Here is a 16,666-nt window from a genome sequence, read left to right on the forward strand (position 1 = left end):
TCACCCTTATAGTCAGGGTCTTGGCATGGAAAAGCAGATTTCTCACCTCGATTAAAAGCTGCGTAAACCCACGTTGGGCCCAACCTGCGGCACCCATTGGTTCTAAAATGTTTGACTTTAATATCTCCTGCCTGACCTTTCACTGCTGCTACGGCTCTTGTTAATCACTGTTATTGTTCATAACTCCAAAGTTTGGCTCCTGTAAAGTCGCCTAGCACCATTTAATTTCGAATGTTCCCAACACAGAAGTAAGCTGCTGGTCTGCCTTGATTTCCCTCCGTCTTCTCTCCCCTGGGAGAATGCATGGTTTTGGGTAAAAAAGTGGGGTTCACCCTATCAGTTTGGGTTTCTGTCTTCTTTTTTTCCCAATTTCTAACTAAAACCAAAATGCAAGTATTGCATTTGCACGGCACTCTGGCTGTGCCATGAAATACCTCCCCTTCCTCTTTTCTCATTTTTCCCTTTTTTCCTCCCTGCTAGCTCCACTGAGAATTACTTTACATTTTTGGGGGGGAAATGGCTTTTTTTTTTTCCTTTTCCCCTTTTTTACTTTAACATTCATTTACTGGGACGTAGAAGCCCATTTCGTGTCCTCACCGGCAGTCGGAGCCCCAAAATCCTGCCAAGTTGGCTGTTTGCAGCTGAGTCTGCAACTAATTGGGCTATTACTCACAAAAAAGCCTCCTCTGCGGCTGTTTCGAAGCCATTACCTCACCTTGGACTAAAGAAAATAATCCCCGCGCCTAATGCAACCTCTGATGAACAGCCCGGCCGTGCCAAGTTGGCGGAAAAAAATAGGAGAGGTTGCTCCAATGCAAGTGTTTGCAGACGGATGGGGGTGCCGGGCAGGGAGGAAGCCAAAAATACGGCTGAAAGGGGCTTTACAGGGATAAGAAGGGAAGAAAAATGCAGCCGGTTTCCGTCCCAGGAGCATGAGCGTCTCCATGGTGGGAAAATGGGGAGAAAATGCAGGAAAACCTGGGAAAAAGGGTCTGGATTTAGGTAGAAGTGCAGGAAACAGAAAAAATGCAGATAGGGATGTCATGCCTGCATTCTCGCCTCTGAGATGTCCTGCCCAGTAAATGCTCAAGTTTCCCACACAAGCTGCATCAGTGCAATTTTTTTTTTCCTTCCAGAAAACAGCCGAAAATATGCACAAGAAAAAAAATGTAAAATATCCCTGTGCTTTCGTAAGACTCCTGGTTAAAGCCAGGGGTGAATTCTGAGCTGAGGGAGCATCAAGGATTTCTGCAGCATGACTTGCTGCATCACCTCCCAGTTATATTTGTATTTATATTATATTCCTCTTTTTTTGGTTCTTTAGGAAGAAAAAGCTTTGCCAGAACCAGTGGCTGCTCGCCTGGCTCCCTGTCGGTGATCCAGGGTGTCTCACAGGTAACTGCAGCAATCCCTTTTGCTTCACAGTTTTGAAAACTACGGTCAAAGTAGTCCTATAGTATGTCAAGTCCTGAAAGCAACCACGGTGAAAGTCTTCAGGTCAAGGCAACCTGCTAAATTAGCATTATTTACCTTATTCATCAGCATTTCACAGTGAAATTTCTCAGTGTAATTGCGTGAAATCCAGATGCCATTAATGCTGGTTCCGAGCCCAAAATGTGCCAAGGACACCGGCGTGTGTGTGTGTGTCAGGCTGATCCTAGGGAAAATCGACATCTCCACCCAACGTGTGTGTGTGTTACTGATCCTAGTGAAAAATTGACATCTCCACCCAATTTTTAAGCTGCAACAACAGTAGAGCTTCTGTTTTTGTCTGTGATATATCAGACACCATCCACAAAACACTTTTTCAGGGCAAGCCTTCTTTCATCATTTTCTGTGATGAAAATGAGAATGTATTTTTAAAACAACCTCTTTTTGCTAGCTATATTTGTCCAGTTTTGACAATGAAATGGCTGATGACTTTCTGTTGTTTTTTCTTTTTAATTTATTATGGAAAACACACGGATTTTTATGCAGACTCCTTATTTCCAACAGGTAGAGTCACTTGGCGAGCGTGATCACGGTATAAATTACGCTCTGTGTTATATGCTGGTAGCAGAACCAGGTGATTATTACAGCATATTTTTCCTCTGAAAGGCAGCTTTTTCCATCACTTCTTCATTTTTGCACGTTTCCGACAGTGAGGTTGATTGCTTGCACGGCCTCTGCAGTAACAATATTAATGCAAAGCTCCCCCAAACCCATTTTTTAGTATTTTTCTCCCCAGGATGGTCCCCTTGGTGAGGGGAGCTTTGCAATGTTGGTTGTAGCTCTTGTAATTGATGGTTCAACTTGTTTTCTTATTTACCACTGACCTCCCCATCTCTGCCCCATCTTTGGGAAGAGGAATAAACATGCAATTTGCTTTTCCAAAACCAAGAAATACCAAATCCTTCCATTTTCAGGTGAAGAGATCACAGCAGCCACAGCATACAGGAAAAACAAAACAAAGCAAAACAAACAAACAAAAAAACAACACAAAGTGCTCTTCACAGCAGCATTTCCTCTAAATTCCCTAAAACGAAGAAAAAATGCTTGAGCAACCCCCTCAATAGGATAAAAAAGAAGGTGTTTGGATGGCAACGGTCCCAAGGGCCCCCATATGCAACATTTTAAAAGAAAACGGGGGCGCAGAAGGGACAGGGAAAGGTATAGGGGATGTCTCTGTAGGATGCCATGGAAAAGCTCGGCTATTTTAAAAGTCCCTTAAATTGCCCATTAGGACTAAATCGGTGTCCCTGCTCCCTGCTGCGTAAGCGAGAAAGGCACTGCGTTTCGACAGAGAGGCACTAAAAAAATAGGAGAAAGTGGGAAAGAAAAAAAAAAGAAGCTCCGAGCGGAGCAGTGGAGCGAGCAAATGATGACACAGAAGTTGGAGGAGCCATAAAAGCCCCACCGAGGCGTCATTTGCAAAAGTGACCTTTTCCCACCGAAGGAGACAAGCAGAAAGGAGGCCCGGGTGGCTTCGGGGGAGCGTAAAACTCACGGCAAGGCAGCAATTTATTTATTTTACTTGCAGAGAACGGTCTCTATTTTTTTTCCTGGGGGGGATTTTCTGTTTTTGCAGCAACACCGGGATACAAATGGTGGAGAAACGCAGCAGGGTCAAGCTTTGCAGCAAATGCCCCTTTCAAAATGGGGAAAAAATAATGATTTCCCATAAAAGCCCTAAAAAACTGCCTTAAACATGGTGCCAGTTCAGTGCTTCATCCAGATCATTCACGTTCAGTCTCTGCAGATGGTCACTGCACCCCAAATCAGAAATATGGATTTACCCCCAAAAAGTTTGCAGTAGGCTGTGAGGAGTGGGACCGTCCCCAAAATCTGACCTCAGTAAAGCCCAAATCCCCACATCCAGCACATTGGGGTGCTCCGTCTGAGTTTCTCTTGGAACAAATTCCTGTTCTTATAATAGCTAACTCTGTAATGACGCTTGGAAAGGAGGTTATTTGACCCCTTGGAGCAACATTGTAGATGAAGTCTTTTTTTCCCTGAGACGGATTGCCAAAAGTGCCGTAAAATCAATCAAAATGCCATTCAAATTGCCTCAAAAGACACTTTACTGCAAAATATCGACACTGCACTGGGAGACTGGACTGGACGGGGGCACTCATTGCATCAACAGAGGCAAGACGCACACCCCAAGAATGCCACCAAGAAAACCCTGCAACCCCAAAATGAGGCAAAAAATGGGGGAAGAAACAACAACAACAAAAACACAAGGGGGTTTTCCCCAGATCCTTTAATACTGCAACCTGGGATGCAGTGAGAGGGGTTTCATTTTTGCCAGTCTCCAAAATGAAGAGTTTGGGATGAAATATTTTATACTGATCATATTTAGCAAGGCAGGGTAAATAATGCATGGGAAGATGAGCTGGGCTGGGGGTTACAGAGAGTTTTTTGGGGGGGCACAGGTGCTGGGGGACACTCACCTGTGGGGTGTCTTGGTAGGGAGGAGGGGGCACCGTCTGGGTGGCCATCATCGTCAGAGCCGGTGCCGGGGAGACATGGTGCATCCTGGGTGGGAGTCACATCGAGAACCTGAGGGCAAGAGAAATGCTGCTGGATTAAGGGGAAAACTGTTCCCCAAACCCTCCCAAAAGTCAAAAAAAAAAAGACAGAAAGGACAGGTAACATCCCTCACATGAGCACACAGTGCTCCCCCAGCTAGTCCCTGGAACAAACACAAGATGACTTGATGACCCTTAACTTGATGATTCATTGAGATCTGCGATTTTGGATGAGAAATGCCTCCAGGGCAAAGTGAAGAGGGCTATTGGTGAGGTGACCTTCCCTGGGGAGTGGCCAGGTGAGAGCAGAGCTCTTGGAAATGATGGCTGCAATTGGTGGAGCTCATTATGATTTCCCCCATGTGAACCCCGGTGCATCCAGGGCTTTGCTTTCCACCCCTTACTCCTATAGCTATGTGCCTATATGGAGATTTCCATTCCCTTTTCCAGTTATTCCTCCTTTTGGGAAGCGGGAAGGGAAGTCAAAAATGCAAAGTCTTCTCTTTCCTGAAACTACATACCAAAAAAAAGAACAACCTAAAAAATGATGTCTCTTCGCCTTTTGCCGCCATGGAGTAATGCTGTATGCTCAACCCATTGCACACTCAACTTATGTTGAGTATCCGATGTTGGGTTGACCAACCCAGTTGCCTCTTATGTTGAGTTGACTGACCCCATGGCAATTGAACACACAGAAATGAGGAAAGTAGATTCAAATCCTTGCTTGATTTGAGCTAGGGAGAGAATCCTGATTGCACAGGGTTGCACACCCCAAATGGACATTCCTGAAGCCAGGGGCAGGCTGAGATATGCTCTCCCCTCAACCTCTCCTGAAGTTGCCATTCTTTCTGCAAATGCATACCTATTTGGCAGGGGGGGGCGGGGGGAGAGGATGGAACAGAGTTTTTTTGGAGATATCTTCAGGCCCCATGGCAACGGGCAAAGAAGAGAGACACTGGGACGGGACAAATATGCAGAGGAGCTTTTGGCTGGACACTATCTCCAAGGTAGACCTGATGGCCAAGAGCAACCAAAGAAGCAGGTCTTTGCTCAGAAATGCCTCTTTTCTTATGATTTGGTTGCAGATGGAGGGTGGCTTCAAAAATCAAGCCAATAAACTTGCTAAAATAAATAAATAAATAAACAAGCAAGCAAACAACAAGCCAACCAACCTAAAAAAAAAAAAAAAAAGCAACCCACCACCATCCTGGGTCCTCTCTGAGGCTCTGAGCTCTGTATTGAGCAAATTCACAAAGCCACCTGGCGAAATCTCCCCAGAGCTTCCAAAGGTGCATTTCTCCCTGCAAAACAAGGCACAGCTCATTTTTGTCAGAGATGATATCTCTCAAAGGCTTCGCCTGGTCGCTCTGCCTGTCATTGAGCTGTGCTGGCTTCTCATCTGGAGAGGAGCCCCATGCAAAGTCCTCTGATATTGCCAACGGATCTACCAGTAAGTAGCGATAGAGCTGCTTCTCCAGTGTAACGCTGACCTGCGGGAAGAAATGTTCTCACCCAGGGCACAAGAGCAGAGGTGGGTTTGGAGTCTTCAGATCAGTCCCCACAGTCATTCAGCGGTAGATCTGCAATATTCTAGTCTTCTTCATGAGGCTTTGGGCTTTATGGGAACCACAGGGCACCAAGAGCACAGGTGGCCATGCCAATGTGGAAAGCTGAGTGCTGTCTACATGGCACAAGTGTCAACCACCCTTATTGTTTTGAATGAATAATTAAAAAAAAAAAAAAGCAATGTGTAATTACTTATCACACACTTTGCACTAGTATGGTGCCCCACGAATAGCTTATTAGGAGAGCACACCCAAAATGCTGTGCATTGGGAAGGCAGAGTGGGGTCCTTGCATGACACAAACATCTTGAAGGCGGCTATTGTATTTATGGGATTAAAACCCTAGAATCATAGAATCTCCTGAGTTGGAGAGGACACATGAGGATCATTGAGTCTAAGTCCTGAAATGATGCTTTTTATCTTTTTTTCCTCTAGCAAAATTATCGGCTCCTTGCAGCTTAGAATCTGTGGGGTCAGATGTTAAAATTCGGTTTGCGGCTCAAGCATCCCCATCCTCAAGAGGCAGTGCAAAAGCCCCTGGGGGAAATGGCCTCACCAGACATAGCTGCAGCCGGGAGAAAAGCAAAGAGCTCAGCATTCTGCCAGTCCAGACATCTTGGTGGGAGGCTAAAAAAATAGAACACACACCCAGAGACGGATATTTTGGGGGAAAAACCCTGCTTAGCATCTATTGTTCATGCTTGGAGCAAGCCTACCTTTAGCAGGCCGCAATTTATTACAGGGTGCGGGCTTTTTGGCTGAATATATTCCCAGAAGGTGGCAGTCCGGAGCCCAATTTAATTGCTGAATATCATCTAACCTGCTCACTAAATCAAGCCGTTCTTTGAGGCTTTAAGGGCGTTGATTTGTTTGGAGAATAGGACTTATAGCCAAATATAAAAGGGGATAAAAATGAGAGACAGCTGTTGCTGATAGCGGTATATTTATCTCAGGGAAACAAATGCACTTGGGCGCCGTAAATATCCGGGGAAGTGGCTGGCGCCCACGGGAAGTGCCGGACGGGTGCCTTGTGTGGGAGCCCCCAGCCATGAATCTTGGGATAACGGTGCAAAGCTGTCAGCACTTTCCTGCAGCCCCAAAGATTTACTGGCAGCGAGGCGCTTCTTCTAAGCACAGGGACGGTTCAAAAGCTGCTATACTATGCATTAATCCTTATTTTTTTAACATCTTCCACCCCCGCAAATGATTTTAAGTGAGTGAGCTCTTTGCTATAGTCATCCAGATGACGAAAAGAGAAACGGGAGGATGCACAGAGCAACACCCAACCCTACCAACACCTTGCAGACCAGCTCAAGCAAATGGTCACATCTTGGGCGATCAGTGAATTTTCAGGGAGCCGACGAGGGCAGGAGTAATTGCAGCCCCCTCACAGGGCATCATGTGGAGCAGAGAATTTTTGAGCAATAAAGTCAATAAATGCTCTTTTCATTTCCAGAAGGGGCAGTACTTTAGGTTTTGGCAGCAACCTGAGATCAAAGTATCCTAAATTTCCTTATGAAATAAAAAATATTTCAGCTACCACTGAAACATTGCCATTGAATTGGAAATGTATTTCCCGAAGAGCTTGTGTCTACCTAAAAGAGTCGCAGCTCAGAAAGATTTATAGGCTGCTTTTTGCCAGCCATATATTATCTCTTCTTTCAAATTAAAATAATTACAATGAGTTGAGAAGTCATCTTTTCACAGTGGCCGCTGATGCTTCAAAATGTTTAAAAAAATCCGAGTATCGCCAACAGTCGTCTGCCATCCTGGAGGTGAAGAGGAAATAATCCCTGACCTGCGCGATTAGCAGAATTGCTATAAAACTGTATTAGAAATAGCACCGAATGTGAAAAAAAACATGTTGGATTCCACATTACCATTTTCTGTGGATAACATTAATATTAGCTTTGCAAGATACAACTGTTGTTTCCAAACCAATGGAAAGTAGGGATCATTTTTTCCAGCTAATTCAACAGCTTCTCCCCTGCAGCATGTGATTCATAAGTGAGGATTCAAAGTGGAAAACCATAAAGCCAGGTTTTCATGCATTTCCCTTTCTCTTCCCAAAGTTGCAAAATTATTCAAGGCACTTGACTGTGTTTTTCCAGCCACAGGAAGGTATTTCAGTGTATTAGTGGAAGATTACCTTTCTAAAAGGTGTTTAAACTGGAGGTTCGCAACGATGGTGTGTTAGTCATGCTCCGCAAGGGGCTACAAGTTTTTTATGCCACTGTCTTCACAGAGGGGTTACGCATGCTGATGTTTATGATATATGCATTCATTATATGTGTATATAAAAGTTAAAATGAAGAAATACGGCTGACAGGAAGGGAGAGGAACCTCCAGAGAACTATACATCTTGCTCTGAAGCACGAGCGAGGACAGGTTCACCCTCTGCGGGTGACAGCATCCCTCTGCTTGCCTGTAAAGTGAATCGGGAGCGACTCTCCACCCCCGAACACTGAATTTCTATCTGCTGTCTGAACCTCCCCCTGCCGCCAACCTTCATTGTCAAAATTCACCTATCTCCCTGAAAGCAAAAGTTTCCAGCTGCAGATGAACACCATCTTTTCACAAGCTGTTAAAGTAACCCCCTACTGCCACCCTGAGCTCACTAAAAACACACCTGATGGTATTAAATGGTCAAAAATGGGGAACAAACACATTTTTCAAGATATTACCCATTCTTAGTTGATTCTCATGATTCCTCTGTACCAAGTGGGCTTGCATGATGCCTCATTACAGATATGTGCCAGAAATAGCACTAGGCCAGCAAATACATATATATATATATATAAAATATATTTTAAATGCTGACCTTTGAAATATTCCTGACATCCCATTATTGAGTTATTTCCCAATGCAAAAAAAAATGACAAACCAAGCCTAGGCTTCCGCTGTTGCCATGGTCTAAAGAAGGTTGGGATTTGGTATTTCTTCATGATAAACTCCTTTTCTTCTCTTAGAAAAGTTATTGACTGATACGTAAGCACCAGTAAAAGGGAGAGGGACACGCTGCACTGCTGGGGATGCCAAAAAACACTTGCCGAAAACCAACTGACTTCCCCACAGGATGGGAAATCTCTCCCCTGGCGGGGAAAAGAACGTTTTGCATTTGCAAATCGCCCCCAGCTCCAGCTGCATGGAAAGGAGTAGGTGTGGGAGGGGGGAGCTGCTGTGGTGCATTTCTGATGAGAACAACAATTACTGCTAAATATTTCTCTTCTCTCCGAAGATACCCATCCCCGCTGCCGACTAAAATGCTCCAGGGATATCTCTGCAACATAAACACAAGAATAAAACCTGCAAGAGCCAGTCAGAGCTTTAGTAGACAAGGTTAATGTACCTTGAACGGCAGCATTAAACAACTTTGTTCTTTTTTCAAGTGGAGAGCTGAGATACCTACACACATTTTAAAGTGTTACTTTTATAGAGGGAGACCATTAAAGCACCTTCCAAAAAAAGCTGGCACAGGGAAACATCAAAGAGGCTTCTTCAAAGTAACATGAAAATACTTGAATTTTGGGCAATACAGCCCCTAGCCCAGCAAAAGTTCCCAAAAGAGCAGATTGAGAGTTTTTTTTCGGAGGGCAAATTGAAAGCCTTTGAAGTGAAACGTAGCTGATGATCCCAAAAATGCGCACACTTCTTCTTGCCGGACATGAATTGTCCGGTAAAAGGTTCTGATTACTTGGAGAGTATTAACAAAAATAGGGAGCGAATTAATTTTCTAACAGTTCTTCGCTGCAAGCAATTAACTGTGAATAATTTATGATCAAAATCTTGCCCGATGCTTTCAAAACTTGCCTTGCACACTTCACTTTTGACTGCAACCTGCTAATCCCATGACGGAGGAACTGCTGCGCAGCCACATTTCCAGCACCCAAACACCAAATTTTGATCCCACACCAGTCCCAAAATGGGAAGGTTTCACCCCAAAGTCCCAGCCAGGTTCAGACCTTGTCACAAAGCTTTTTGGAGGTCAAAGTTAATCCTGTTCAGCAGAAGTTTAACTGTCAGCTACATTTTTCCATCCTGCAGTCCATCACCAATTTCTCAGCCGGCGCAAACATTGCAAAGCATGGATCATACCAGCACTGGTGCAAAAGCCAACCCTGATGCTCCAAAGGTCCTGGCAAAGATCTGACCACAAACTACGCAGTCAGGAGCAGATAACAGGCAATGGCTTTTTGCAACCATTGCTGCAGCCCATAAACATCCTGTGAGTGACAGTGCAGTTTGTAGTAACACCTTTTTGGGGTGTCCATGCTTGCAGTTTTCACACAAATCTCACAACACCTCTGTGAATGATTACAATGAGTAAATGCCAGTGGAAACCCACTTTTTGGTCAGATTGCAGGAATTGGATTAAAACAGCCCACCTACCCTGACTTCAGAAATGCGGGCGGCGAGACATGCACAGGAACCAAAGCAGAGATTTCCCTGGTTGTGGAAAGCACCAAAAGCAGCGTAATGCTATGGCACACCTATAAAACCCTTTCCTCACTCAAAGCTGCCTTGTTTCTTACTAAATTCTGCTAACACGCTTGTGAATTTTCCCTTTGGGAGAGGGAAAGAAATCCCTTTGGAGCCGGCTGTTTTCTTCTTTCCCATATGGCAGATAAATCAGAGCTCCCAACTCGCTGAGTTTCTGCTTCACATCCCTCTCCTGCAGCTCTCCGTCTTCTCCCTGTCTTGGCTCCCCCATGGAAATGGGTGTGGATTTTTACTTTTTTTTTTTTTTGGTAACTGTATAATTCCTGATGAGAAATGGCTCTCCAGACCACAAGACACAGTGAGGTTTTCCTTGACAAAAAGAAATTCCAGGCTTTCTGGCATCAGCAGAGTGCTGTCCATGTCCCAGAGCCAACACATTGCAGCTTCTGCTACTGAAACTCAACCCAGACATCAATGATTGTGATGTGAGCCACTAGATTAATTGCCCCAATTTAAATATCTTTCATTTGCCCATTTGAAAGCTTTTCTTTCCCCATATTTCCAGCCTTCATGACATAAGAGCAGTTTGAGACATGACATGGTGATTTATACAGTCTCCAGCTAACTAGGGAGTTACAAATAGTTTTGAGCTCCTTTAAGCGTGTTTGATATTTAATACAGTCTCTTCTCCATTTACTCTAAATGGTAGACCCCAAAATATGTGAGATAGCATATGAAAAAAGCCTGGTTTGAACTCAGCCCAATAAATGAAATGTGTACAAAACAAGACTGCGAAGTGTTTAGGGTGTGAAATGTGCCATTTTTTTTTTGTACAGTGAAAAAAGGCACAACCTGGCCTCAGAGCTGCATCTCTACAGTTGTGCAGGCTTCAGGAGGAAAGTGGAAAAGGGGTTGTGCCTGGAAAGCATGGGGGCCAAGGGGAAACACCGTCTCAGAAGGTGGTTTTGGAGTAGATAATTTCTATCATTAACTGCCGAGAGCAACATCAGCCTTCTGCTCCAGAAGGTATCGAAGCATGCGCTCAGCATCATGTCTTTCCGTACCTTCAGTGGGATATGTCTGCATGCCCTCGCCACAGTCTGCTGCATATATTGGGTCTGGCCTCCTTGCTGGAGGCCAGGCTGTGTCCTCCATGGGCATGTGCTCATGTTTTCCATAGCCTTGGCTTCCTCCAGAGGAGCAACCCAACGTCCCCAAAGCACACTGTAGGGCACTGAGCCCTATAAGCACCAGGCAGCTCACATCAAAATGCTCATTGCAAAAACAGCATCAAGGCATGGAGGATCGCCCCCAAAAGAAGTCCATGTGGTGACCCCAAGCCCTCATTATTAACCAGAGAAGCGTTTTCAAGGTCAACCCAACCTGCACCTTTAATAGAAATGGGGCAAACCCACATCTGATCTGGAATTATGAGAAATTCAGCCACTTCATCACACACTTAATGCCATTTTTTTGGCCGAGGGAAGGTCACTGGTGAAAACTGGGGGTAAAAGGGCAGTCCAGGGAAAATAGTCCTGCCATTATTGGCTGCCATTTATTAAAAGTGCTGTCAGAGTAGGCAAAACTCAAAGAAAAGAAGCCAAAGGTCTTGCACTGTGCTCTGCCATGCAGCAAACCAAGTAAAGCTTCACTTTGAGCTGGAAGAACAGAAATAGCTTTGGGGTTTTCCCCTGAGATGCTCCCACTCTAATCTTCACTGATTTAGGAAGAGATAAAGCACCTTTCCAGGACATTTACACAACTCAAAAGGAGCACCTCCGTTTTCAGTCTATTTTGTTAACGACCAAAGATTTCTCTTTGCTCCGTTAGGAGGAAAGTTGCAGCCAACCAAGATTTATTTTCTTTGTCACCCTCCGGGTGCTTACAGTTTTGGCACAGAGCAAACACATTTGTCACTCCGTCAAGCCCTAATTTTAGTGATTGGGGCTGACTAAAGAACTGTGAGACCCTTGGTTTCATGTACATCTTATTTTAAGCTCTGTGTTTAAGTTATTTTTAACTGGTGACCATTTCTCCATATCCTACTGATCTGCCAATATTTTGCAGTGATAACACCCATATTTTGGGTATTTTTACATAGAAATCTGTGTTTTACTCTAGGCTAGCCATGGCTTTATGGCTTTTAACAACGTGTTCTCAATACTTGAGCTTTAAAGCAAGATTCCCTGCACTGCCTGATTTCTAAAATAAATAACAGAAAACTCAGCAAAAATATATAATCCCCCTCTAAATGCTCATGGAAGAAGGGAAGAGGCAACATAATTACAGGGGTACCAGAAAAGAGCAGAAATCCCCCAAATAAAGCCCCACTGAGGTCACAACTCACCAAGTCCCAGTCAATTAATACATATCATTGCCCAATTAATATAAAATGAAGCCACTTTACCGTTTGGGGGGTGCTCAGGGAGCTGCTGTCCTTCAGGTGTTCTCCCCCAGCCCCAAAAGCAAGACTTCTGGGTATGGGTCACGACCTGCGAAAGTAAACAGTGAAATATTGAATACTGAAAGAAAACAATGAAATGAAAAGATTAAACATTAAGCAGAGGATGAAGCTTTCTGTGCTAGGTCCTTTGGCATCATCAGTGAAGCCACTGTGGCCATCGTCGATAGGCAAGTCTGCTCTTATAGCATGTTTTTTGCAGGACGGGGCAGAAAGCAGAACCAAGGAAAATACAGGTGGGAATAGCCCCTTGGAAAAGCTTTCCCCCCTGGGAAAGCTGGGCCAGTGGCTGAGCTAGATCAGACCCCAGGGACATGCCCAGGCAGCTCTGGACATCTCCAAGGAAGGGCAAAAATAAATCAGAGTTTTAGGGGGCGAACCAAGATGTGTCTGGAAAATGAAGACGTGCTTGTTGCCAGTATATCCACAAAGGAATATCTGCCAGTATGTCCTGTCCTGTCCCTTGCTGCTCCTCACTGGTGGCAAACCCCCGGCACGGGATCTCACAGTGGATTAGCAGTACGATCTGGGTCTGAAATGGAGAAAATAGGGGAAAAGCTGTGAAGCTGCTGCTGCTGTTGGCCATGCCCCTGTTTTGCACTGGCTGTCACCATCCCTGGGGTTAATTATAATCACTGCTTGAGTGTAAATATGCCTTTTACACTCCAGCTCAGACAGCGTGAATTAGGAAAAAAACATTAATTCAAAAACAAGGAGAGCTGGATCAAGAGGTTATTTAATAAGCAAAAGTCCATACAAATGTTAGAGATGATGCTGCATCTCCCAAGGATCTGGTCTTTAAGGAGGCTGAGATTGGGATTTCTAGGTCCATCCAACCAGATCAAGTGGCAAAATTTCCGTGCCTAAATGGGATTTAGCTGCCTAACCCACTTAAGCATGTCTGCAAATTACTGTATTTCTCAGTTCAGCTTTAATTATCTCACTAAATGCCTTCACAGATCTCCCTCTCTGCAGTGCTTCCCATGTCAAAAAAAAAAAAAAGAAAAGAAAAAGGAAAAAAAAATTAAAAAAGGAAAAGAAAAAAGAAAAAAGAAAAAAGAAAAAAGAAAAAAGAAAAAAGAAAAAAGAAAAAAGAAAAAAGAAAAAAGGAAAGGGAAAGGGAAAGGGAAAGGGAAAGGGAAAGGGAAAGGGAAAGGGAAAGGGAAAGGGAAAGGGAAAGGGAAAGGGAAAGGGAAAGGGAAAGGGAAAGGGAAAGGGAAAGGGAAAGGGAAAGGGAAAGGGAAAGGGAAAGGGAAAGGGAAAGGGAAAGGGAAAGGGAAAGGGAAAGGGAAAGGGAAAGGGAAAAACAACAACACAGGACAAGGTCTGTAAGGGCAACTTAAAATTTGGCAAATTGGTGCTAGTCCTTGGCAAGACAGTAACCAGAGACCCACCAAAATCAAGAAAAAGATATGTGTTGCCTAAAACCTTCACGTCAGACAAAAAGTTGGACTGAGTAATGACTGGCATGGCCATGAATGCCTTTTGCGTGTTTTCTGAAAAAAAAAAAGTGAGCAAAGTGCCATTCCTGGAAACCTGGACAACATCGAGGCCTCCAACAGATACTGGAAGCAAGTGGGTTATTTCAAGGCAAAACCAGGCAGTAGGAGACAAAACTCCTCAGATCTCTGAGATATATACACAGATATACATCACCTCTAGATATTACCTCTGTCTTAGGTGATAAATATCACCTAAGATCTCCAATATATGTCTGATATATCTACCTTGATATAAATCACCTCTAGAGAGCTCCTCAGATGTCCAATATATGTCTGATATATACATCTATGATACATGCCACAGGTCTGGAGCTCCTAAAATGTCCAATATATATCTGATACATGTCCCAGTATGTACCATATCCATCACCACTAGAGAGCTCCTCAAATCTCCAATGTATGTCAAATACATCTACCATGCTATATATAACACCTCTACAAAGCTCCTCAAATCTCCATTAAACATCTGCATCCCTTGATACACACCACCTCTGGAAAGCTCCTCAGATCTTCAATACGTCTGTCTGCCTCGATATATGTTACCTGGTACAGAGCTCCTCAGATCACCAACATATGTCTAGCATCCCTTGATCTACCAGTGCTCGGATCTTGAATGTACATCTGATATATGTGCCTCAATACACATCACCTCTAGAGAACTCCTCAGACCTCCAGTATACATCTGATATATGCACTGGGTGTGTATCACCTGGTGGAGCACTCCTCAGATCCTCAGGATCCACCCAGTACATCTACCGTGCCACACACCACCACTGGGGAGCTCCTCCAGTCTGCACCACATGCCTGCGGTACGCATCTTCAACACGTCACCGGCAGAAAGCCGCACCTCGCCTGGTGGGAGAATCACGACAGCCATTCCCTCTGGTTGTAATTCTACCCCAAGTCCCCTGTAATAACAGCACTCACTCTTTCATGCCTTCACACACTGTATCCACGATTGCAGCCAAGGGTACAGAAGAGGAGGGGCCATGGGGAAGGTCTCACAGAAAGTGCCATTCCCAGAAAACTCGGCGACATTGAGGCCTCCAGATGTTGGAAGCAAGTGGGTGATTTCAAGGCAAAACCAGGCAGAAACAGCCCAACAGTGATAATGCAAAATAGCTGTTTGTACAGAGTGTTTCAGTATCACGCATGTGATTTCTCCACCCAACCTCCCAAAACACCATCTGACTTCCCAACACTATTGTTTGAGCACACAGTTCTGAGTCTGCTCTTGCTGCAAAACCTTCTTCTTCCATCCAGAAATTGGACCCAAAACCTCCAAACATGGAAACCTTGGTGAAGGAGCAGAAAGGGCAAGAAGCCTCTTGACTCCTCAGGCACGTGTAAGTCCTGCCAAAAGGTTTAGAGACTTAATCTGGGCTATGCTAAACACTCAGATGGGTCTTGAGTTCCCAAACTCTCCAACTGCAACAGCAGCTTAAATACCATTAAGGATATTTACGATCAGAAATAAAAAACCAATGGGCTCGTGCCTTGGAAGAGCGTGCAAGGGCTGACGCCAAATACCTGTCAAGGACCCAGGACTTGACCTGCTTTGGATTTGTCCTGACAATGTTACAAAAACTTTGTATTTTGCAGCAATCTGTCATCCCTGTAGAGTCTTTTTTCCTCCCATGGGAGAGACTTTTGTCATCTGGGCTTGCTGCAGGAACAAAACATGAGAACTGGAAGAAAAGGAGCAGATAAATAGGGCTTTGCTAGTGCTAAAATAGCTATGGCAGACTCTGCAGTCCCGAGCGATGCAGATTTTCTTCTTTGGAGGTGATCAGGGCTGAGATCTCGGATGCTGCATGTACCTGCACTGACAGGACATAAACACGGTGTTTGTGTAGTTTCTGCACAAAAGATGCAATTTTTGTCCCTGTCACAAAGAGCGCAAATAGCCAACCCCACCAGCAACATTTCTCCAAACACCCTTGCAAAGGGAGATAAGTCTTTTTCAGCCAGCACACACTTTCAGCAACTTCAAAACGCATCCTTTGAAGTTTAGCAGAGGCCTTTGAAGTCCTCCTGATGCAGGAGGAATGGAGGGGATGCCTCTCCAAGATGTTTCACTGCAGGCAACACAAGCTGCTGAGACACACGGTGTCGTGGGTACCCACTGTCACACGGAGCATCCGCAGGAGGGTTACAAATGAGACATCTGTCAATGGCAATAATATGACTGCATCATGTCATTGCATGGATTGCATCAATGGCAATCCCCCAAACACCCTAAATCCCCATCTTCCCAACCTGAATGACATACAACAGCGGAGATGGGATCCCAGGTCAGGTATCAGCATCCCAGGACCTCAGCCTGTACCCAGGCTGCAAACAAATGGTCCGCTAGAGCATCTCTGTTAATAAACATCTAAATAAGGGTAAGGAAATGCTAATTAAGATGATATTTAGTTAGAAAAAAAATATTCCAGGATTTTTGCAAAAAATCTAGGGTTTTTAAGCTCTGACTGAAGATGTTTTCTGGCAAGTTGCCTTGCTTCCAGGGTGAGCAGATCACAATGCTTCCAATGTCAGCAGGTCGGTGCTGTTTAATTGCAGCTATTGGTTTTTAACAAATTTAATACCAGCTCCTTTGACCTGAGTGAAAATAACAAACGGTGAAGTCCCCCTAATAATGCTTTGCTGAATTATTTTTATTATCCACTCTACACTTAGGAGTCTG

General features: G+C 44.5%; 1 protein-coding gene across 10 annotated transcripts in view; it reads right to left on the reverse strand.

Annotated features, from left to right (window-relative positions):
- Positions 1-16,666, reverse strand: part of PKNOX2 (PBX/knotted 1 homeobox 2) — an 88,140-nt gene that overhangs the window by 23,736 nt on the left and 47,738 nt on the right. For 4 of the 10 annotated variants that reach the window (XM_083808223.1, XM_083808224.1, XM_083808222.1 and 1 more), the window contains exons 3-4: positions 12,422-12,506; positions 3,933-4,041 (exon numbers count right to left, since the gene is read on the reverse strand). In XM_083808223.1, coding sequence (XP_083664349.1) covers positions 3,933-4,016 — 84 coding nt within the window. In that variant the 5' untranslated portion in view covers positions 4,017-4,041; positions 12,422-12,506. Of the gene's footprint in view, positions 1-3,932; positions 4,042-5,210; positions 5,312-12,421; positions 12,507-12,855; positions 13,008-16,666 lie in introns of all 10 variants that reach the window. The other 6 variants (XM_083808230.1, XM_083808225.1, XM_083808229.1 and 3 more) reach the window with 5 other exon arrangements.

Source organism: Anser anser (assembly GCF_964211835.1).
Source record: "Anser anser genome assembly, chromosome: 22".
Taxonomy (NCBI): Eukaryota; Metazoa; Chordata; class Aves; order Anseriformes; family Anatidae; genus Anser; species Anser anser.